This window comes from Rhincodon typus, chromosome 1, assembly GCF_021869965.1.
Source record: "Rhincodon typus isolate 14 chromosome 1, sRhiTyp1.1, whole genome shotgun sequence".
In the NCBI taxonomy this organism is placed as follows: domain Eukaryota; kingdom Metazoa; phylum Chordata; class Chondrichthyes; order Orectolobiformes; family Rhincodontidae; genus Rhincodon; species Rhincodon typus.
The window spans coordinates 100,339,723-100,364,574 of NC_063332.1; the positions used below are offsets into that span (position 1 = coordinate 100,339,723).

A 24,852-nucleotide genomic window follows, 5' to 3' on the forward strand; every position below is an offset into this window, starting at 1 on the left:
CTTCATCAGAAAAAGAAGGGTCTAGGCCCGAAACGTCAGCTTTCCTGTTCCTCTGATACTGCTTGGCCTGCTGTGTTCATCCAGCTGTACACCTTGTTATCTCAGATTCTCCAGCATCTGCAGTTCCTACTATAACTAAATGCAGGATTGAGTGAGTTCTATTGGTCTGAATTGATCAGAAATACAGGATAAATTTGAACAGTTGTGCTTGATGTGGCTCAATGTCAGTGAATTAAATGCACTTTCAGTGTATTTTCTTGCTTGTAAAGTTTTATGTGTTGACTTTAATTTAGCTTCAATTTTAAAACAGAACATGCTTAACCTTTAACATACTTATTCATCTGTACTATGATGTTTGCCACCAGCTGGCTGAGGCTGTCTGCAGCTGTAAAATTCCCTTATAGAACCCCTGAACGAGTTCTGATTCTGGATGGTCTGGAGTCAAAATCACTTAATGGCATATTAACAAAAGATGGGTGCAAGTCACTTAGCACATGCTCTTTCAAGAGACAGAGATATTTGTGGGTGGTAATTTTGTTCGAAAAAACTGAGACAGATCATAAATTTGGAGCTGGATTACAAAGAGGTGGAACGTATAATACAGCTGTTCCGAGCTCTGGTTAAACGATATCTCAGTTCCAGGCACCATGCAGCAGAAAAATACATTGATTTTGTACAGGTTCAGCATAAATTCATTAAAATGATATCAGGACTAAAAGGATTAAAATTACAAAGTCACTTTGCATAGACTACATTTTTACTTCTTCAGTCATTAAAGAATTTGAAACAAACACTATTTTATCTGGTGGGTGAGTCCAGAACAAGGTGACATGACATTGTGTGTCCAAAAACAGTTCTTCACACAAAGGATGGTGAAAATCTTTAACTCTATCCCATAAACTCTAACTTACATTTAGAGCTTTTTGTTAGTCAAAGGTATTAAGGATTATGGAATAAACATGGTTAAATGAGGGGTAGGATACACTTCAACCATGATATTAGTTGAATGATAGAACAGGTTGGAATGAATGGATGCCTATTCCTATGTAACTTCATTGAGAATCGAGTCAGAGATCACAGATTTTCTTTTTGGGACTATAAACTGAAATGCAAGATTGATTACATAAAGCATTGGCTAGGCCACAGCTACAGTTGTGACAATACTAAGGCTTTAAGAGGTGTATTTTGCCCTTTTTTTAATGAAGGAAAGTTGAGACAGAGGTTTCAAGCAATCTGCTCAAAGCAAATAAAGTAAACAGCTTGTGAGGCCTGGGATTTTCCTTGAAGTTGGAACAATAGAAGCAGCCTGAATGGGTGGTGTCAAGCTCCCACAGAACAGGATTTTTAGTTTTAGCTTTCTGCAGTTACTAGATGTGGAAGCTCTTTTTCCTGTCTGTGTCACAGCCAAAAGCTGGGATTCTCTTCCTGCTGCATAAATTGCTTGTGAGACAATCTATTTTACTGGATTTGCCTTTGACAAGGATGTGTTTATGGGCGGTTACTATAGGAACTGTAAATTCGTAGTAGTTGCTATATTTGTTATTTAATTAAACATTTCAATTGAGTTACAGTTAAGCCCATTATTTTCTTTAATTTTTGTTTTGTTTGCATTTTAACTGTAGTGTAAAAATAAACTGTGTTTTGCTTAACATTGAGTAATTTGACCATTCGAATTGCATCTAGACTGCAACACCTTACACTTAACCTTTAAGATAATAGAAGTTATGGTCTAGGCTATCTTCTTAATATATTTTGAGGGCGTTTGGTCTGGTCAATAACAGTATAGTGTGTAGTCTGGAATCCACGTTATAGGAGGGAAGTGATTGTAGTGAAGTGGGTGGAGATGAGATTTACCAGGATATTCCTGGGATGGAGAGTTTTAGGTATAAAGAGAGATTGGATAGATGGGGTTGGTTTCGTAGGAACAGAGGAGGCTGAGAAGGGACATGACAGAGATGTATAAAATTATGAGGGGCACAGATAATGTAGACAGGAAGAAACTTTTCTCCTGATAGAAGGAATTAAAGTAAGAAGCAGGAGGTTTAGAAGGGATGTGAAGGAAATATTTTTTCACCCAGACAGTGGCAGGAATCTAGGACTCACTGCCTGTGGAGGAAGAAACTCTCATAGCATTTAATAAGTATTTGGATGTGTACTTGTGATGCTAAGGCACACAATTCAATTGACCAAGTGCAGGAAAATGGGATTAGAATAGGTGCTTGATTTTGACCAACACAAGACCCACAGACCGATGGGCTTTTTTTGGTGCAATGGACTTCTGTGACTCTATGACTTGTAAACAATGAAACACCAAGTGCTTATAAACCAAGTGCTGCATATTGTTTAAACTATGTGATACAATGTTGCTTTATGAAACAGTGAGGGGGAGAATTTGAGGCTGAGCAACATTGAGAGCCTTTCCATTCAAGGAAATTCCTCCAGGCGACAGCTGTCTGGTTGGTTGAACTGAAAAGCATTTAAAGCTGCAAATACCAGGGCAACCAAGAGAAACATCCAAAGCTTGTAAACAAATAACATCCATCTCTCTCTTTCTCCTCTTCTCACACTATTTCCTTGTGGCATGAAGACAGGAAAAAGCAAGGAAGCTTAAAAGAAAGAATTCTGAAACAAGAACAGACCTAGATCCACCTGATCAACCACTGAACTGAAGAACAACCATCTCCCTATAGACATCTTGTGGTTTAGACTTTTGATCTTTAGAATTTTGTTTATTATGACAATATTACTTTCTCCCTCCCATTGTGTACGTGTTAAACTCTCTTTTGTCTATCTTAATTATGATTAAGGGTGTATAATTGGTACTGGCATGGATACAGGATTGGCTGACTGGCAGAAGGCAGAGAGTATGAATAAAGGGGTCTTTTTCAAGATGGCAGTCAGTGATTAATGGAGTTCCACAGCAGTCAATGCTGGGACTACAACTATTCACATTACACGTTAACAATCTAAGCAAAGAAACTGAGGGGATTGTTGCTAAGTTTGTAAATGACATAAAGACAGGTGGAGGGACATGCAGTGGGAAGCAGGGAGGCTGCAGAAGGACTTGGACATACTAGGTGACTGGGCGAAGAAGTGGCAGATGGAAAAGGAAGATTAGAGGCATAGACTATTTTTTAAATGAGGAATGGCTTCAGAAATCAGAAGCGTAAAGGGACATGGGAGTCCTAGTTCAGGATTCTCTTAAGATTAACATGCAGGTTCAGTTGGCAGTTAGGAAAACAAATGCAATGTTAGCATTCATTTCAAGAGGGCTAGAATATAAGAGCAGGGATGTAATAGCTGAGGCTATAGAGACATAGAAAATTTTTGGAGGAGTAGGCCATTTGGCCCTTCAAGCCTGCACCACCATTCAATACGATCACAGCTGATCATGCAATCTCAGTATCCCATTCCCACCCTCTCCCCATACTCCTTCATCCTTTAGCCACAAGGGCCACATCCAACTCCCTCTTGAATATATCTAATGAACTGACCTCAACAGCTTCCTGTGGGAGAGAATTCCACAGGTTCACGAAATTCTTCCTCATCTCAGTTCTGAACAGCTTATCCCTTATTCTTAGACTGTGATCCCTAGTTCTGGACTAGCCCAACATTGGGAACATTCTTCCCGCATCTAGGCTGTCCAGAACGTTCCGACAGATCGCACTTGGAATATTGTGAGCAGTTTTGGGCCCACTGCTAAGGAAATATGTGCTGGCGTTGGAGGGGGTCCAGAGGAGGTTTACAAGAATGATCCCGGGGATGAAGGGTTTGTCATATGTGGACTTGTTGAGGAGTTTAGGTCTGTTGTCAGAGTTTAGAAGGATGAGGAGGGGATCTGACTGAAACTTACAAGATACTGAGAAGCTGAGATAGAGTGGACATGGAGAAGATGTTTCCACTAGTAGGACAGACTAGGAGCTGGGGAAACAGCTTCAGGGTGAAGAGAATGACCCTTCAGAACTGAGATGAGGAAGAAATTTCTTCAGCCAGAAGATGGTGACTCTGTGGAACCAATCACTGCAGAAGGCTGTGGAAGCCAAGACAAAGATAGATAAGTTCTTGATTGGTAAGGAGATCAAGGGATATGGGGGGAAGGCAGGAGAATGGTGCTGAGATACATAATAGCCATGATTGAAAGGTGGAGCCGACCTGATGGGCTGAATGGCCTAATTCTGCTCTTATATCTTATGGTATTTGGGCTTTTGAAGGGGTATTGTTTAAACCACAAAGTAGATTACAAATCCTATATTTTCTCTGACTGTTGTTAAAAGTAGGCATGTTACAATAGTTATTTTACTGTTACTGATGTGCCTGCTATGAACTGCCTTTGTCCTGTGCAGCAATCAGTGAGACAAATTGGTTATTTTGGAAGTCTTACTGGAATTTTATAAAGTTATACATTTTGAGATGATTTGTGGAACAGTGGGGAGTGATTATTAGTACATGCTTCCCAGTTAAGTCATAACAAAAACCAAGAGGGGATGACAGGCAGTGATTGGCAGGAAACTGTCAAATGATTCTCCATTCTATGCTTCTTCCACGCCCAAACCAGAACTAACTAGAGAACAATTACATGTAGCACATCAACACAGCTTTTGGATTGGTCTGCTTCACATTTATAGTGTCAATTGGTTACAGCTTGGGTTAATTTCATGGTAAATTGAGTAAAAATGTACAAATAAGGGGCATTCGTGTTAAAGGAAAATAAAATAATCTAATACAAATAAATCACAAATTAAGAAAAAATTGCTAATGGGGATTTATTTAAAGCTAAATAGGTCATGAATCTGAAATGTTGGCTGGGATTTAAAGCTTTTTGCACTAAATAAGGGGTTGGGTGTCTTTTATGGTGACAAACCCTCCACCCTCACCTCCATCAGATCAAGTGTGAACCAGGAACCTATGTCCTGACCAATGGCTTTACATCCTTTCAGGCACTCTGCCAAGAAGTCTACACGACCTGGAGCTGCCAGCCAATTAGTGGGTAGCAGCCACTGAGAGCTGGAGATCCTGAGGCTGGAGCAGCAAGGTGAGTGATTTTTGTTGGACAGCATGGAATCAGGGGGTCAAAAGCAAAGGCAGTGGAGTGGCTTTCAGCAGCCACCCTCCTGCCCCAAGCTGTGACCCCAATTGCCCCAGGACTGGCCTGGTTTCCAATTTTTTGCAAGAGGACAGATATCAGGGCTTGAAGCTCTAATTAACCACTTAAAGGGGTTTAAATGATACAGTGTCAGGGATGTTGTCCATGAATCTTCCAACCAGAACCTGGTTGCTAAAAGGGCAAGAAGAGAGTGAGTTTCTCACAACTGCAAACTTGCCGCACTTTTTGCCCTGTAGCCACCTCACCTACCACTTCTGGACAGGGGAAAAACCCCCACCAATAAATCTGTTTCTCTCCCCCTAAGTGCAGCAGGTCCTATTGAGTAACTCCAGCTTTTTTTATGCTTTAATTTAATGTTTTCAAACTCTGGAACAGCATTGAAAAAAATATTAGTGAATATTAGAGAGAGAGCACCAGAAAGAGGGACAGCGAATGCTACAGAGACAGCAGCAGGGAGAGGGACAGTTAGTGTTAGAGAGAGAGAGCATCTGAAAGAGGGACAGCGAGTGCTACATAGAGAGCACCAGGGAGAGTGACAGTGAGTGCTACAGAGAGAACACCAGGGAGAGGGACAGTAAGCAGAATCTTACTAGCCCCTGAACAACATGAGCAAAGTCGAGTCAGTTGGTAAATTTGGCAAAAACAGAAAGATCCCATTCTTGATGTCGAAAAACGGAAGTCCAATATTTCCCCCCAAGGTTTTAACAATAGGATGAGAATCTCATGCATAAGTGACAAGAAATTGATTTGCACGCATTAATATCTCCTTATAACCTAATCTTGCCCCAATTTACTGCAGTTTCCTATTTTACCAGGCACTGTAGAGAAATTAGGTGGCTATAGTTCCCAACATGAAAGGCTGAATGGTGACCTAATCAGTCCAGTGACTATTTGCTACTCTGGACATCTACGTTGACTGGCAGTGTCCAACATCTCAAGGCATATGCCCTGAGCAGTGATCTCCTGCATCCTTCATCCAAGGAGTTTGACATTGGATATGCATTAGCCTCACCACATCCTCATGGTATATTTACACTTCACTCACAGTTCAGTCGTTCAATACTGGAGTTTGGAGTGCACTGATACCTTTCAGTGTAATGCTGATGCCAAGCCATTTTGCACAACAGGACAAGCACCCACCTCATGCATTGTTCATCTCAGGGCTCTTAGCTTGCTTTCTTAGCACTCACTCACTTCGCTCTTACTTGAATGTTTATAGCACCTCTGCCTTGCCTTGCTTTACTGTGCATTGCAACATCATTCAGAACTTACAATGCCACAGTACTTTAGACTTGTCTCACCTTTCAGTACAGTCATATAGCCAGACAGATTTTCATGTTTGCCAGCAGTCATCAGTCTAAGAGACGGACAAACACAAATCTACATCAATATCTGTTTGCAAGAAGGTGGTGGATATAGCTCTTGTGGCTAAAGGGATCATGGGATACGGGGGAAGGCAGGATTAGGGTATTGAGCTTGATGATCAATCATGATCTTACTTATTGCGGAGTAGGCACAAGGAGTCGAATGGCCTATTCCTGCTCCTATCTTCTGTGTTTCTATGTTAATGTCACACCTCCACTAAGTGCTTTGCCCTGTTGTGCAAAGCAGAGCAAGCAGCAAACCCACTGAGGGGTGTTTTCATTCAAGTCCAGTGGGACTATCATCAGTCAGGGGTCCTAACATGATCAGTTACGGGAATTGTCTGATCTCAATCCAGGGGTTTGGACATGTTTAGTTGGCTACTTAGCACATTCAGGGTGAGAGATTCTAGATCATTACAGTCTGTGGAGTGGGGCAGTCAGTCCTGTAGGTCCAGTGCAGACAGTCTGGGGAGTAGTGGCGTGTCATTGGAGAACTGGAGAGAGATCATTCAGGGGTGGGGTCACTCATCAGTCAGAGCTGTCCTTCCAAGTCAGCCAGGGGTGAGTCCCAGGCCTACTCACTGAAAGTCTCAGAGGGTTACGAAGGGTCACGGTTGCGGTGGGCAACTGGGGAAGTCAATTGTAGAGTTAGGATGTAGCATGCTGGGATACACAGGGTACAATAATTGAGAAGGGTGATCAACTCAATACATAAGATTGCGAAATAGTAGCGCATTGGAAGACACAACTAATATGTAAGAAGGGGAAGCATCATTGATGGTGAGGCCCCTCAAGGGACAATTGCATTACTCAGGGTTTTTATAATACAGGTGTACAATGTCTGTAACCATAGAATTCTGCATGGAAATGCACGCAGTGACCAATGATGTAGAATACAAACTCTGGCCACAAGCAATCTTAACCAAGTCACTGATCATTAATTATATCATGTGAAGCAAGCAACTTCAAAAGTATCAACCTCCAGGTCCCAATTCATAAAGACAATCCAAGATCTCACAGACTGTCCAAGGGCACAGAGCTGATTTCCTCCCATCTTCAACAGAATTAGCTTGAGAATATGCTCTTCTATGTAATGCTGCCTTTCTTAGGCGAAGTGGGATATTGGGGTGAATGTGAGGAATCACAGAAACTTGCAGTAATCCTAACACATTTACAATCTCCTGCTGTCTTTGCGTGACATGACTTGTTCTGCATACATTGGATTAACGTCCCCTATGTTAGATCCATATAGAGCCATTCCAATGCCCTCCTTGCCAAAGACCTCCATCTCCCACTGTATTGACAACTGTGTGAACCTATCATTTGTGTGTGATGTTAATGCTGATGGCTTTTATTATCAGGGACTTGTTTCATTTCTGATAATCCCCACACAGGTTCATTGGAATCATCACCAATGGTTGCAGCCAGAGCAATGGGACAAAGAAATTGAGAAGGAACAAATGCAGAAACAATGTTAAGAACAGCAGCTGCTGAGCAGCCTCCATATACTGGATTCATAGCTGGAGCTCCGCTCAGGTAGTGGACAAACTACAGGAAGCCCAGGGTATATCATCCTCAATGCTATTTCCTGCAGATGAGTGAGGCACAGTGCTGCTGCAGACTGAAAATGCCCCGGGAAGCCATGACAGAACTGTGACATCTGCTGCAGCAGGACTTGGGAACTGAAGGGGTGAATAGCCATTCTATCGCACTAAGCATTAACATGACAGCGGCACTAATTCTTTTATGCAACTGGTTGCTTCCAAGGAGACACTTAGGACCCATGGAGCGTAGGAGGTTGAGAGGTGACCTGATAGAAGTTTATAAAATAATGAGAGGTACAGATAGAGTTGATGATAATTGTCTTTTCCCTGACCTGGGGAATTTCAAGACTAGAGAGCACAATTCTAAGGCGAAATGAAAGAGATTTAAAAAAGACGTAAGAGGCAAATTTTTTACATAGAGGTGGTTCGCATGTGGAATAAACTGCCTGAGGATGTGGTGGATGCGGGTACAATTACAAATTTTAAAAGACATTTGGATGAATATATGAATAGGAAAGGTTTGGAGGGATATGGGCTAGGAGCAGGTAGGTGGGACAAGTTTAGTTTGGGATTATGTTCAGCATGGACGGGCTGAACCGAAGGGTCTGTTTCCGTGCTGTATGACTCGATGATTGAAGTTTGCCGAGTTTTGTACATGGCTGTGGTCTCATAAGAGAAAAATGACTAGTGGTGGCCTAACTTGAGGGTGAGCGCACCTCAGGCAAGGGGAGAGATTGAGAAGGAAGAATCCTTTATAGTAACTTTAGCTGGGACAAGAACTGAAGCTACTCAATTGGCATTGCAAATTAGCTGTCGTCCAACTGAACTAACCAGTTCCAAGGAGTTTTATGTAACCAGAGCAGACAATGGGGGGGGGATGTGATTGAGCTGAAGAGTTTGAGAACAGCAAGCAGGCTACTGAGGAGATGAGCAGAAGGAACATCGCCATCAGCATGATAGAGTGGTGCAAGGTTGGGCACAATAAGCCAATCAGGACTTAATTGATACTCACTTCCAATAGATAGGAGTTGGGTTAAACCATCAGTCAATGACTGTAAATTTGATGTTTATTGAAAAGTTAGCAGGGCGATATAGCACTAAAGATGAGGAGTACCTGTAGCTTTCCATACTTGCAGCTGCAGTTATAATGACAGTCAATGCAACATGTGACGATGTAGAGAGGCAATATATTTACAAGTGAAAGATTCTATTTCTAACGAAGTGTCACTCATGCCATACACATACTGTCAGAAGCCTTTCTTTCTTATTTCTCTCCCACTACGTCTGCTCTGAAGGTCTATTTGTGGCTGACAACATTTGACCAGGTGCAAAGCTGGGCATTAAATCTGGCACTAGCAGTGGTGGGTAATTCTGCCACTGGTGCACACTTGATAATCCGTGTGCAGTGGCATTGAGGTGCAGTGCATACATAATGAGGTGAGCAATACAGAATTCCTGGAGATGATTTACTGAAGCTCATGGAGAGAAACCCTCCATAAAACTCTCCAACGTTTACATTTAACTGATATTTGGTAATATTGAACCCAATGCACAAGATAGAACAAACTCCAGGGGGAGACAGACAGTGTGTGCCACAGAGCAAACACCCTTGAGGGGGAATAACGAATGACATAATGTGAACATGAGGAAGCGAGGAACAAAATAAAAGGTGACATAATATCTGATCCTTAAAAGCCACTGCATAATACATAATATGAAACCTTAAAAGTAGAGGTTTTCTGGTCCAAAGTTTAATTAAAATTGGGTCTTTCTTCATAAAACTAGAGGCCTGAAGATGCCCCTAGGGATCTCGATATAACTCGTTGGATGAGGACAAAGGAAATTCCATCAAAATTTAGTGCATTGATGAATGGAATGGGGGTGTGGGGCCATGCAGTGCAAATGAGGAGATAAAGGGCTGCACGATATCAGTTTGGACTTTTTAATCTTTAAAAAGTGGATCTTATGTAAGGTGAAATTTAGGAGTTTAACAAGGTAATGTTAAAGGAGTTGAGCCTAACATAGTGAATGGAAGAATAAGAATTTCAACAGAATAAATAAGTGCCTGAGTCATTATTAGTGGTGGGCAATATGGAAAATATATAAGTAAGTGATGAAAGGATTACAGGATTTGAAGCTCAGATCAGAGTCAAACTGAACATAAGCTATGGACAGTTTGTCTCAGCGTAAAATTGTGGCCAAGATTGGATTCAGTGACACAGATGCGCAGTTCGTTATAGTTTGTAGAGGTTGGTTCAAAACGTCATCAAAATTGAACTGGATGTGCATTAACTTATCCAAGCAGAAAACTAATGCTTTCTCTTTGTTTTGCACTCTCCATGGTAACCAGTAAGCTTCATTAAGATAACATAAATGTACTTTGCCTCTATTTTCCATCAGGCCTTTGAAAGTTGTGGAAAAAGGGCAGTTCCGAGGGTGTTGTAGCAGGAAGCAGGAGGAAGACGTTGATGCCGGAACAGCCTAAATCTTCCTCTCTGTGGTCTGCTCCTGGTCTTCCTGGCCCCACAGACAAAAGTTAGAACTTACCTAGAGGCCTTCTTGAGATTGTTAATCCCCACCTCATGACATTCCCTTGGTGGGAAAGATACAAATGATTTTTTCCTCAGCCCACAGTGAAAATCATGTCAAGGATCAATGATGTCACAGGTCATGATTAATATGTGAAATGAAACCAAAATACTGCAGATGCAAGAAGTCTGAAATAAAAGCAGTAAATGCTGGAAATACTTCGTAAATCAGGTAGAATCTTTGGGGAGGAACAGAATTAACATTTCACATCAATGATTTTCCTTCTGAAGGGTCAGATGCTGCCTGACTTGCTGAGTATTTTGAACATCTTCTGTTATTAACACCTGAATTAGCACCATTCTGGCTTTGAGCAGGTAGTAGGCAGCCTATCTATATATCTAGAATCATTGGTTGAAATGGCAAAATGGCAATAACATGCAGATAAATGAACTACTGACTGACACAGAATACATTTAAAGTCAGTTTTGGTGTATTTATTAACTGCACTAATTGAAGATTTTGTTTATGTAATAAATCTACTGCTTATTTCAGTTCATTACATTTTTAAAAAAATGACATGGTCCTGTGCATGGAAACCCTCATTGACTGCGTGAAAGTTGCTCTCAGATTCAAATAAATATTCCAGCAGAATTTACTCGATATTCCTTAGATTTCCATTGATCAATGTCTTTTTGAGATGTCAAATATCCATAGTGAGATTGGCACATTGCAAATGAAATTTAGTATTAATCCTAATTTGACTGGTTTGGTTAGAAAAGTATATTTCAACAAAATAAAGAAATGTAAATACTGTACCCGATATCCCTTTCTCTCCCTTTTCTCCTGGTCTGCCATCTCTTCCATCTCTGCCCGGGAGACCCATGCGTCCATGAGGTCCTGGGGTTCCATTTGCTCCAGGTGGCCCTGGTGGGCCAGGCAGGCCAGGGACACTACATATTAACTTGGAAAAATTACTGGTGTACCTTCGATCTCCCTTGAGCTTGCTCAGAAGAGCTTGGCCAGATACACAGTACACAAAAGCTGTCAGGTAAAGTAAGGCAAACATCTTGAGATCTATAAAAAAAAATACACAATGCTTTAATACAGTTTGACAATTATACATTTACACGTGAATTATTCATGCATGCATGCACGTAATGTGATAAAGTTTTCACTGCTGCCTACTGAAGGCAATGTTGAAGCATTTGATCCATTTATTAAGTAATTACAAAGCAACGGTGGCTGACTGCTTAACACTGCTGCCCCACAGTGCCAGGGACTTGGGTTTGATTCCAGCATTGGGTGACTATCTGCTGGATGCTTTGGGTTTCCTCCCACAGTCCAAAGATGTGCAGGTTAGGTGGATTGGCCATGCTAAATTGCCCTGTAGTGTCCAGGGATGTGGTGAGATAGCATAGGGATCTGGATGAGACATTCTTTGGAGGGTTGGTGCAGACTCAATGGGCTGAATGGCCCCTTTCTGCAGTGCACAGATTCTATGATTCATTAGCATTCTGAAGAGAAAAGTTGAACTACTTTTTTTTACGAAGGTTCTGATTGGCTGAGTTTAGCCTTTAATTTTAATCTAGTCAAAAACACAGTTTTAATAAAAATTAGTCTCCAAATTTCTGATCCCAAAATTTTACCAAAAGATGAGGAAATTCACAACACCAGTCTGTGACCTTTCATGTCAGCCCCATGGATTGGCGTTTGCAGATGGAATGATGGGAAACTGTCAGTATTTGCTGTTGTCATTACATTGAAATTGACAGAAACTTCAGAAGTCTGCACATGTAAGAATACAATCACTTGGAAATCTAGGAGATACTTTCAGTAATTTCTCCAGAAGTTGCCTTGCTGAGGTTCCTGAAGACTGAAATATCTAAGCAAACAATAACTTCTAAAATGTTCCACTTTTGTGCTGTTAGTCTTGCTTCAAAAATCCCTTGAGAATTACCTTGTCGAATGAGAAGTAACTGAGTCTTAACTTCAAGTTTACCAATTTCAAAGATACCTTGAATAACATCCAGGTGCTCTGGTTTCCTCACACTGTCCGAAAATGTGTAGGTTGGGTGGATTGGCTAAGCTAAATTGCCCATAGTGTCCAGGGATGTGCTGTCTAGGTGGATTAGCCATGGAGAACACAGGGTTATCAGGGTTGGGTCTGGGTCTGGGTCTGGGTCTGGGTGTGATGGTCCTCAGATGGTTGGTGTGGACTTAGATTGATATTATGATCTCTTCACCCTGCATGCTTTTAGTGTACACTCCCTACTCACGTTAACATCCTTACAAAATTTGGATCCACTGTAACTCATATCAGAGGTGTGCACATGTTCCACAGGCTTCGTTTTGGAGCCAAAACTGGTTGTGTTAAAAACATTGGGCAGCAAAGAGTCAATTTTTCAGACCGTTGTCTTTATGTGTTATATTTGCTCCTCATGCTCAGTTGATATTTTGTGCACAATGTTTCTAATTAACATGTGACTAACCAATCTCTGAACTTCTGATTGATTCCAGATGTGGTCAAATGTGGCCTGTAATTACTTACAGATTTTATAAAAGAAGATTGACATGAAGAATTAATTTATCACATCTGCCATTCCCTGGTCAATCAGGATATATTCATTGATTTGAACTCTTTCTCTTGAAGCACAACCTTGAAACCAGATCCCATTATGAAGCAAGTTTTAGCGGAATCTTCCAAGCCCTGTTGTTGGAATTTTGGAAACTTGGTCCAAGGCACATCAATTCTGCTCTCATTTTCAGATTTTCCCAGGAGCAGACTCTCTCCCTGTTCTCATCTGTGACAGCCATTTGATCAGGTTATACAAAATGGGCAATTAGAATGTAATTACACACAGCAATCGTACAGGAAATGCACTGGCCCCACTCCATGATAGAAATTCAACAATACTCTGGTGAAGATCCCAAGACGGAAGGTCAAAAGGAGTGCAGAGGCTGCTAGCCTTGCTGTTATCATGAAGCCCCACAGCTAAAATCAGCACAGCCATGCTCTGAGGAATTCTTGCAGAGGAATTTACTGATATCCACAACAGCTCTGGGCTGGTATATAAGCTAGTGGCTCTGAAGGGGTTAATGTTCATATTATATTGATATCATTCATTTTATTAATGGGTGGAGGTAAGGAGCTCTACTCTCAGCTTTTGAAGAGAACAGATTAACATCTAGACCCCACAGGTCCTAGTAATGAAGCCAAGCCAAATGTAGTTTTATCTGTTGTTATCAAGCAATAAAACTTCTTATCTAAGGAGGTGTCTCATCTGTAGACACTCTACAGCACTGCATCCACTAATCACTAAATAGGACTAAGACAAAGCAAAGACAAATGAGGATTGGTGGCAGCAAACTACCTAAAACAGCCCACTACCACAGACTGGTAGAGGAGGCAAACACCAGAAGGTAACAACAGAGGTCATTTAGGAAAATGCCACATGGGCCTTCATCCTTTAGGAGCCTTGACAATGTCTCCACTTTCCATCTGCCTCAGGAGTGACCAGCTCTCCAGTAAGTTTGGCTTCTGGCCCCTCCCTTTCGGCCTTCTACATCCATAGTCCATGATTCTCTGAGAGAGAACGGCACATCCCGGCATGTAAAAAAGGGATTAGGTCCTCGAAACAATCCTGACTGTTGAAATTTTTTAAGAGGGAGGATATTTCATCGAATGGTTTAAAATCTTTTAGCAACAGCTGCATTACATGGCTTAGTCTGGGCAGTCTATGAAATAAAACTGTGCAAATTGTGTTTGGAATGTGCCCTAGGGTAGAGTGTAGGGATTGATGGGGTTGGAGGGAATGGTGCACGGGTTATCCGACACATCATAAACATTTTAGTTTTAATGCTTTGCAAACTTGGAAATTCCTCCCCACTCTCAACCATTTAAAATGTATTAATGGGAGAGTACTGCGTTCACAGGCTGCTGTCTGTCAATGGCACTTTGCAGTGACTGGTATCTACTGATCACACAGTATCAATACAGCAGTAAATAATTCCAGCAGCAACAGTGTGCATCGTAATCCTCTTAATGCAGAAGGAGATGAGCAATCCCATCAAAAGGATTAAAATAGAGAATTGGTCCAGAGTCCCCCCGCCCCGACCTCAGAATGAATTGAAAATTACACGAGACTGGTCAAATCACTTCAAGTATTTCAACTTTGCACTGCCATTAAGCACTTTCGCCTACTGAAGTATGCATTGATTATTCTGGAGCTAATGGGGATTGATTTTCTGATCATCAATTATGCCCAATATCTGACACACTTTAGTGGTTCAAGACACTCTCTGCTGACGTCATCAAGTTAAACATTTAACAGTCATGGGTTAGCGAACATTAGAAAGGAAATGGATGATGAACTGTGAAGATAAGTTACAAAGATATATATTAACAATACAACTATAATAGCTGAAAATTTTGGCTATGTGAAAAGTATTGGAGTAAAGCAATATGTCCAGAATGTTCTGGATTGTTTACTAAGTCAATTTGCTATCACTCAAATAAAAGAAGATTATTTGATCTTATTCTGGACAATGGACAATTTATGTCAGAAATCTAAAAATAAGGGTCCATGCAGGATGTGATTAGGTTCAGCATAGGGTTTGGAAACTGAACAAAAAAGATGTTAAATGCAAAGGTACTTGATTGGAAAAGTCAAAAAATCATGGCATGATAAAAAGGAAGGCTGTCTGGATCAAATGGAAAGAAATATCAAGAAATAGACCTGCAAGTGAGCAACAGAAAATACTTGAAGAACATATTTTAAGTCCTTTTTAGCCACAAAATGCTGTGGATCCATGGATTAACAGGGGAATACAATAAATAAATATTTAATATTTTCTGGACCAAATAAAAAATATTTTTCAAAACAAGTATGGCTCCCAAGTATATAGGAGATCTGCCAAAATGAAGTTTAGAAAAATTAAGACAGTGTGTGAGAGATAATCCAGAAAAACATACGAGAAAAGGAAGACATTTTAGCTTAAGACGATTGTGAGGGTAATGGGAGAACTGCTCACAGGAGACCGTTTGTGATTAAATTAGGAAGGATGAGGATAAACATTATGGTTGTCATCAATCAAATTTTGTGGCAAATGGAATTAGGTTTCGTGGCTTGCGGGGAGATAAACACCATCACAAATCGACTGGGTCTGCTTTTCTGCTGTGTTATGATACTGGAAAAAAGTATCTACAAGAAAGGTAAATGACTGCATTTGCAGGAAATCGGAAACAAGCACAGAGAATGCTGGAGAAACTCAGCAGGTCTGGCAGCAACTATGAAAGAGAAAGCACAGTTGATATTTCAAATCTGATTAACTGTTTCACCCTCCACAGATGCTACCAGACCTGTTAAGTTTCTTCAGCGTTCTCTGTTTCAGTGAATCTACATCAGGCTGTTGCCCCTTAAGTTAGATAAGAGTTGATACTCTAGACATATTTTTTCTTTCTTCTTTATTCTTTCATGGAATGTGAAACATCGTTGGCAATACCAATTTGCTGCCCATCCCTAATTGCCCTTGAGTGGCTAACTCTACTATTCCAGAGGATAGTTAAAAGTCAACAACATAGCTTTGGGTTGGGAGTCTTCTGTGGAGAAACAGATGGGTTTTTTAGGAGAATTAATGATTGTTATCATGGTTACCATGACTGAGACTAGTTTCTAATTCCAGATTTGTTAATTCAGTTTTCAACTCCACCAGCAATCTTTAATGGTTCCATGGTCATCAGCAAATTCTTAATTCCAGATTTCTTTTATTGAATTCAAATTCCACCATCTTCCGTGGCTGGATTGAAAATGGGTCCCCAGACATCAGCTGAGTTTCTGAATAAATAGTCTAATGATAATACCACTAGGCCATCGCCTCTCTATCAAGCATCAGAGAAGTCAAACCTCAGATGTTAGCAGGCTGCCTCTAGCTCTGCTGAAGCCAATGGATATTTTCCTGTAATTCCCATTTATCATTGCTGCCTTGAAAAGCTGCAACATGGGTGTTAAAGAAGAGAATAGGCAGCAGTAAAGAGATGAGCTGTTGATTTTCAGACTGCTTTGTGTAAGAGGTTGGGGGCTTGCCATTTGGGTTAAGAATATGTGCGGCATCTGGTTGTACTGCTACGTTCTAAGGAAATCATTCTGGATTGGGAAAACCTGGTTTACACATTTACGAAGTGTGCCCTAACCACACCAAAATCCTCCCCCTGTTGCTACCCCAACTGTTGCTCCCTCTCAGCTTCCTCCTCTAAAGGGGAAAAGCATTCAGCGTCTTCTTTCTCTTAGAGTTACATCCCTCATTGTAGCTCAGTAGTGCACATAATACATTAGACCACTGTTACCCTGAATACCCTGGCTGGTGAAACTGAAGTGTAGCACCCCAGATCTGTGCGGACTCCTAACTGCATCTTTGGACCAGTATTTCCTTGCTCTATCACAGTTTGGATGGTCCACAGTCTTCCTATGGTATCCTTCCTTGGCATCATTGTCTCAGCTAATATTAGTGTCATCTGCCACATTTCAGAGAGTAGCTCTTGTCTCCAACAAACCATCTGCTAATTCCAGGGTTTGAAAATTGCAGAAAAGTTTGTGTGGCACAGAACAGAATCAAAGTGGGATCTCCCAGGGAATCTTGCACAGATAATAACTTTGATCTTTTTGTTATTGCGGATGAGCTGAACATTAACGGAATGGAAGCTGTTTTGGACGATGAAATCTCCAAGGTGATCTGGAGTGCCTGGATTGCCACAAGCGGGATTAATGGGATTATATTTTTACCATGCTTTTTGAAACCTTTATATGTATGTTATCTGTAAAGAGCTAATTCTACTTTATTATCATTTTTTTTTCCATAATAAGCTTTTGTTTTATTGTTGAAACAAAATCTGCAACATTGACAGCTTATGTTTCAGTGAGACCACCTCATTGAAACCAAAAAAATAGACAAAATATGATCTACCAAGCCTGATTTCAGTCTCGGATCTGACCTGTCCAGCAATAACACCAGCTGGGATCATAACATAAGACATGCCTGTTTAAAAGTCTAGTTTTAGTTTACAATTTCAGGCCTAGTTGATGATTCCCATAATGTAATTTGAATTTGCCTAAAGGTGCTAAACAGACATCTGCTGGTTTAGCACTCAAGTACTTCACAGTATATAGCCAATTGCTTTTACCTTTTCATAGGACACTACTGTCACTGGCTAGGCCCATTCCTAATTGCTCATTGATCTGAGTGGCTTGCTAGGGCCATTTTTAGTGTCAGCCACATTGTTGAGTATCTGAAGTCACACACAGGCCAGACCAGGTAAAATTGTCAAGTTTCCTTACCTAAAGAGGAATTAATGTGTGAATCTGATGGGTTTTAAGATAATTGACCATGGTTACATGGTCTTCATTCAGCTAGATTTTCCTACCTTTCAGTGCCACTTTAGTGTGGGATTTTCAGTCTGGGTGACTGAATTTACACGTTCTCAGTTAGATCCTTAACAATCCTCTGGGCAGCTATTCCTGGTTTGAACTTCCACTCCCTTACCATGATGACTTGCACCTCAAAGTTGCAAGTCATGGCTCTAACTTGGCCACTTCAGAGGCTGTTTAGCACCTAAAATATCTGGGGAAATCAGACCCTTTGTGGCTAAACAGCACCAGTGGAATCTATAACATATGATTTTAGGGACGCAGTCTGTTCATGACCTGAACTGTTAAAGGAATTTTAAGTGCAAAGATATCTGACGTTTATTTTTATCTAACTTATAGCATTGTTCTGTTTTGAGCAGCAGCCATGTACATCTATTTTTAAAACTTGTAAGGACTATGGCTTTCATTTTGTAATTTAAAAAGAACTGTGGACTGAAATGAGAAAGCGCTGTAGTAAAAAGAAAATTTGAAAGGGTGGCTGCAGTTTTGAAAGTAAGTAACCTGATAGCCATAGCAGGTAACATAAACACTGTTTGATAAGTAAAAATTGAAGAAAATTGCAGACAATTTGGAACTGAGAAGGAGTACAGGTTCAGCTTTTGTTCGCTGGTCTATGGACTAGTGAATAGTTTTCAGTGCCTTTTTGCATGATAACAACTGTGTGATTGTTTCTCAGGTAATTGAATAGCTTGCTAGGAACAAGTTACACAGAGAAGGATATTCAGTTCTTCACCAGCTAAGGAGCAGTCTATCTATTCCCTGCAATTAAAACTCACTGTAAACTTGAAGATAAAAACAGTTTATCTTCCCTGCAACAGTTGTTGTGAATTGACTTTTAACTGATAAGTCGGAGATGTTTTATGAGTGAATCGACCAGCTTGTGTCTCTTACCAACCAGGTTAGAATCTGGAGAAAAACGATTGAAGCAATGTGCTGGCCAGCAGAAGAGTCATAAGGATCATCTCAGCAACAGAAGCTAAGAACAAAGACTACTGAATTGTCTTTCCAGTTTTGCCCTTCTGCCCATTACCTATTTTATCCGGAAAGTTTGTCTGTCTGAATGCATAAACAGGCAGCTTGTAAGTGGATTAGAGCTTTAATTAGCAGTGTTATACACCGACAATTTATAATTATTTAACTGTAACTAGAACCTAAGTAATTATAATAAATAATAATTCTTGTCCAGTACAGAAACATGATCCGTGCTTGATATCAACCTAGGTGTCAATGTAAGGTAAATTGGGGAACTTTGTATACTTTATAAATTTTTAACTTTTGTGACAACCATGGTGAATAGTGGGGCTCAATTTCCAGTGCACTACACCATGAGTTGTAACAAACTATAAAAAACACTCAACTACAAGGGTCCCGACCTGAAATGTCAACTTTCCTACTCCTCTGATGCTACTTGGCCTGTTGTGTTCCTCCGGCTCCACACTGTGTTATCTTTGTGTTTCTACACTTTATTCATGACAAACTCCACCTCTCATTTAGAGACTTCTCCATTTCACTTTTTTTTTCCAGTTGTTTCAAACTCTACCGCCAAAAACCACCTTTATACAAATCAAGGGCTCAGTCCCTCCTGGGTTGGAATTTAATCAGTTAACTAAAATAACTAACATAGGATTGGATCAAAATATTATCATAGATATATTTTTGGCAAAACCATCCACTCTTAAATGATATATTCAGCCATGCATGTCTAATGGAATATCAGCTAACCTTTCAGTGTTGTCCAATATTTTCTCCAATTGACAAAGTAATTAAGAAAGTACTTACATGTCTAGTAAATATTTCAGTCCACAAAGAAAAATCATTTTACTGGAAGTATTAACAGTAGTCATATTTTGCTTCTCTTCACTTTTAAACGTGGATTAGATGCTGCTTTAGAAACTGAAGTGCCACGAACAATAATTTAGATTGTTTTCTTTTGGCACCAATTAACTTGGCAAGGCAATATTTTTCTCCTGCAATGAGCATCAAGCATTTTCAGACATCTTGTTTTCAGATCCATCGAATTTATAGACTAGAATTGAAGTTTAATATGATCTATGAACAGCGACAGACAAGCAGACACTAACACAGAAACAATCTCCCCCAGAGATAGTAATAAATAACATTTTAATGCCATAATTCTGTTTTTCCTTCTGAAAGAGCTTTTAATCTAAATTCCATCCTTAAGCGTAACTTGACAGTTACTGACAATATCTGGCAAACTGAATTATTGTGCAACTTATGTAAGTTCAGAAGAGTTTAAAAAATATTTATCAGTCCATGCAAGTAAAATTGTTCCTCTTCAGGCAATGGACTTAATTAAAATGCTCAAAATAAAACAACAGCATTAACAAAGGAGAGATTACATTCTAGACTCCATTTCTCTTCCTTTCATTGTTTTATTAAATGAACTCCTCACTATTGAACTTCCTACCAATACAGAATCATAGGATCCCTGCAGTGTACAAGCAGGCCACTTGGTCCATCAAGTCCACACTGACCTTCCAAAAAGCATCCCTCCCAAACCCACACCCCTACGTTATCCCTGTATCCCCACGTATCCCATGGCTAATCCACACATCCCAGACACTATAGGCAATTTAGCATGGCCAATCCACCTAACTGCACATCTTTGGACTGCGGAAGGAAATCCAAGCAGACATGAGGAGAATGTGCAAACTCCACGCAGTCACCCGAGAGTGGAATCAAACCTGAGTCCCTAGCGCTGTGAGGCAGCAGTGCTAGCCACCCTACTGTCAAGCAACTTTAAATTGCCTTTACCAATGCTAGTACGACTTTGCATGTGGCGGGGAAGGATTATGAGGAAAGGGAATTTAAGGACAGAAGACGAAAGAAGTGATGCTACAGGGCTTGGTTGAGGGGAAGAGGGGAGAAATATTGGTGGAGATGAATTGTAAGCTATGGGGCCTAGGAGGGAGAATCAAAGATCAAAATCAGAGTAGGTGCATGTGTTGATATGTAGTATCAAGTCAGGAAGGGGTGCCTGTGGTTTATGAGGTCTTGGGATTAGAAACTGAGATAACCTAACTAGAATAAAGGCACATAGACAACACAACTCCCAGATTAAAAACAGCTTCTTCACGTTCTGTATAAAAACCGAAAGAACTGCAGATGCTATAAATCAGGAACAAAAACAGAAGTTGATGGAAAAGCTTAGCAGGTCTGGCAGCATCTGTGAAAGAAAAAACAGAGTTACCATTTCGGGTCCAGTGACCCTTCCTTAGTTCCTCCTCAGTCACCGGACCCGAAACATCAACTGCGTTTTTTCCTTCACAGATGCTGCCAGATCTGCTGAGCTTTTCCAGCAACTTCTGTTTTTGCTCTTCATATTCTGCTTCTGCTTGTAGACTCCCTATGCTTATATGATTCTACATGAAAAATAGAGACAACACTGTTCTATTTGAACAATACGTATGAAATAATTCAGTGTATTTAGTACTTTTCAAAACATTGACACACTTTACACCACCCTTGAGTTGGAATTGTCAGGTATGGTCTCATTTGACTTGCTCTTCATCTGGGATGTTGCTGTGTCGGATTGAGCAAAAATCCCCATATTCTGAAATATTAGACCAAAATCCTGGGCTTTTCAAATAACTTTAAAAGTTTTTAAAAAAGGCAGCTGGGGCATGCTCTGGGAAAATTACACAGACACAGAGATAGTACAAACTGCTGATGCTGGAGTCTGTGATAACAAGGTGTGGTGCTGGAGGAACACAGCAGGCCAGGCAGCATCAGAGGAGCAGGGAAGCTGATGTTTCGGGTCCGGACCCTTCTTCAGAAATGGGGGGGTCACCCCATTCCAAGCTGCTTGGAACTATTGTTCAGCCCAAAAATCCAATTCACACATCCACTCTAAAACGAACAATCAACCAGGCCTAAACCCCACCCATCCCAGACTGAATGGAGCCCTTGCAGATACTGGACATTCAACTTCGATCAATATTTGTGCACAGAGATACCGGACATTCCGTTTAATCAAAATACATTCACACCTACTCTTAACCATCAGGAAGCCAACTGCCTCACAGGGAACACCAATAACACAATGGCAAATGCAGATTTGGCATGAAGATAAGAGGCCCACAATTAGTATAATGGCAGGCCCTGATCTCACCTGGGGTGATTTTGCCCAAGAACTATCTGCACAGCTATCTCCGGAAGAGGGATCCCGATGGCAATCCTGAAACCTACCGACGCAGGACTGTTCCATACCAGGATAACCAACAGCGAACGATCCCGACCATCAGATCTGACAACTGACGACCTCTGAAATCACTGACCCGACCAACTCCACAAGGCCTCAGCCACATCCTGAGGTGAAAACCAGCTCGCAAAAACCACCACAAAGTAAGGAAAACCAAGTACTCACCCAATAAATCCACTATGCATCCTACCGCATCAGCAGACTTAACCCAGACTGAAGACCTACACCATCCAAAGTCATCATTGAGGCACTGGGTATGGCTAGCGGGAACAGCCAGCTGTACTTCAAAACCGCGTTTATCCCCAGTGGTGAGCTTATATTCTTGAGACCCCAATGCATCCAACCTAGCTAGCAGGGAGGAGAAGGTAGGTGGTCACAGTGCAGGGAACCCCAAGGACAGGAAGCCTGACTAAAAGTTTCTGTGATCAAAATTCTGTTGTTTAGTTCTAATAGTGTTTCACCTGTATTTGATTTAATAGTGTACTGCACTCTGTATAATCGATAGTGTCAATTTCACTATTTGTTGTATTTGTCTTTATTTCTTGTAATATATTCACCTTTTGTATTTAATAAACACAGAGATTCTTTTGCCCGTGAAACACCTGTCTACTGCCTTCTTCATTTCACACTCTCTAATTAAGTCAGTGTCAGAACCAGGGATCTAGGGGTGATTTGAACCACCTAAAAATTAGCAGATTACTGATCGCAAACCAAAATCCCTACAGCTGTCAGAATTGAATTCAATGCTTATGAGTGGAGTTTTCAGTGCTTTGAGAAATGCCACTTTGTGTGCTGATTTTGTGTACCTACTTGCCAAGGACTGCACGGTTCAAGAAGGCAGCTCACCACCAACTTCTCAAGATCAAATAGGGTTGGGCAATAAATGCTCAGCCCATTCAGTGATACCTACATACCCTGAAGTATGTATTCATAATGTATCATGCTTGGCAGCATTAATTGATCTTTTTAGGCCATAGGAGATTGTTTGCATTCCAACATTATCATCACATCTCACAAGTGATTTATCTCCTGGTTTTAAGGTGTAGTGCTAAGATTCATGTTTCATTATGCTTTCATTTACTTTTGATCCTTTTGTTCATGTACATTTGACCATTAGCTCTGCAGGGTATCTCAGTTAAGATGTGTATGCACAGGATGTGCAAATTTGAGTGCAGCTGGAGGCTTTCCAGTAGTCAAGTGAGGAGTCACTCTGTATTTGAAATGAAAGCAATACAATGTACAATGCCATTTCTGTGACTGGTTGTTATGTAACTTATCACTTACTTTACCGGGCCTCAAAAAAAAAAATTAGCTTGACCCTTGGCACAGGATTAGGTTCAAAGAGATGAAGTGAGATTGCAGAATATGAATAACTAGGTTGTGCGTAACTGTCTGTCAAAGCCACAGTTGTAAAGTGTGTCAAACTGAAACCTATAGTTTCAGTGGCCTTTATAAATAGAAGCATGTGGTATGAAAGTGAAGTTTTGCAGAACCTATTTACAACAGTTTGACTTTAGCATGACTATGGTTTCCATTTCCAGGTACTAAAGGAATGTGAAGGTTTGGTAAAAGGTTCAGAACAGATTTACTAGAACAGTTCTAGGGTTTAGGGTTTGAGAGTAGCTGGGCTCTTCCTCTTAGAGCCATGAAGCATGAAGGGGTTTGATTTAGGTCTATAAAATTGTGAAGAGTTAAAGAAAAACTATTTCCAATAGATGAAAAACCGATAACTGGACAGCCCAGATTTAACTTCATCTGAGTTAATTAGCAAAGGAGCCAAGGCAACTTGATGGATAAACCTTAACTCAAAGAGTAAGATTTGTAAAGCACTTTCTCCTTGATATTGAGAGGGAAATAGGTTTAAATTAGTGTTCAAAAGGAAATTAGAGAAATACGTAGAGAACAAAAAAGAAGGAAAATAGCAGGGTGTGTGGGCAGGTACTGTGGTGAGACTGACTATGTACTTATTCAAAAGAACTGGTACAGACTCAACAAGCTGAATGGCTTCCTTCTGTTCGGCACCATAGGACCCAAGACACATCACAAAGACAGTCAACAGAAATTGTTAATGAGTGGACAGAAGGGAAAATACAGGACCCAGAAACAGGAGAATCTCTGAGATTACTCTCCCTGTCTCTGAAGTTTGTGATGTGATTGAAAGCACTTCTCTGTATTTGTGAATAACCTTGCTCTACAGGTATTAATGATCTACCTCTTAATGTAATGGTTGATCAGTTTCATGCCTTCTCTTTTTTGCATGAGAAAGTTACCTAACCAACCAAATTTGCATTTAAAACTCAATGGGTGGTTTCTCAGAGTCTAATTAAGTATTTCACAACTGACAACCATTGTCTAATCAGCTGAACAGCCTCTTTATGATATGCATTTTACTTTCATTTTGTGGCCTCCTTTTCTTTAGATCACACGGTGGCTGTAATATAATGAGGAGATGTCAGGAACGAAGCAATTATGTTACGCGAGGAGTCCAAGTAAATTCGATTTGTAGGATCTGCAGCATTTGCAATAGCTTCAACAATTTGTACATTGGGTGATATTGCTTCACCACTGAATACATGACTGAAGAACGTGATTCTGTTATCAACTCAAGGATCAAGCCTGGATCAATGATCAGTGTGGGAGAGATACAAAGAGCAACATCAGGTGTACC

General features: G+C 40.6%; 1 protein-coding gene across 7 annotated transcripts in view; it reads right to left on the reverse strand.

Moving 5' to 3' along the window:
* Positions 1-24,852, reverse strand: part of LOC109917348 (complement C1q tumor necrosis factor-related protein 7) — a 49,743-nt gene that overhangs the window by 8,573 nt on the left and 16,318 nt on the right. For 6 of the 7 annotated variants that reach the window (XM_020517172.2, XM_048604259.1, XM_048604256.1 and 3 more), the window contains exon 2: positions 11,358-11,615. In XM_020517172.2, coding sequence (XP_020372761.1) covers positions 11,358-11,607 — 250 coding nt within the window. In that variant the 5' untranslated portion in view covers positions 11,608-11,615. Of the gene's footprint in view, positions 1-11,357; positions 11,616-19,741; positions 19,847-24,852 lie in introns of those variants that run through there. The other variant, XM_048604274.1, reaches the window with a different exon arrangement.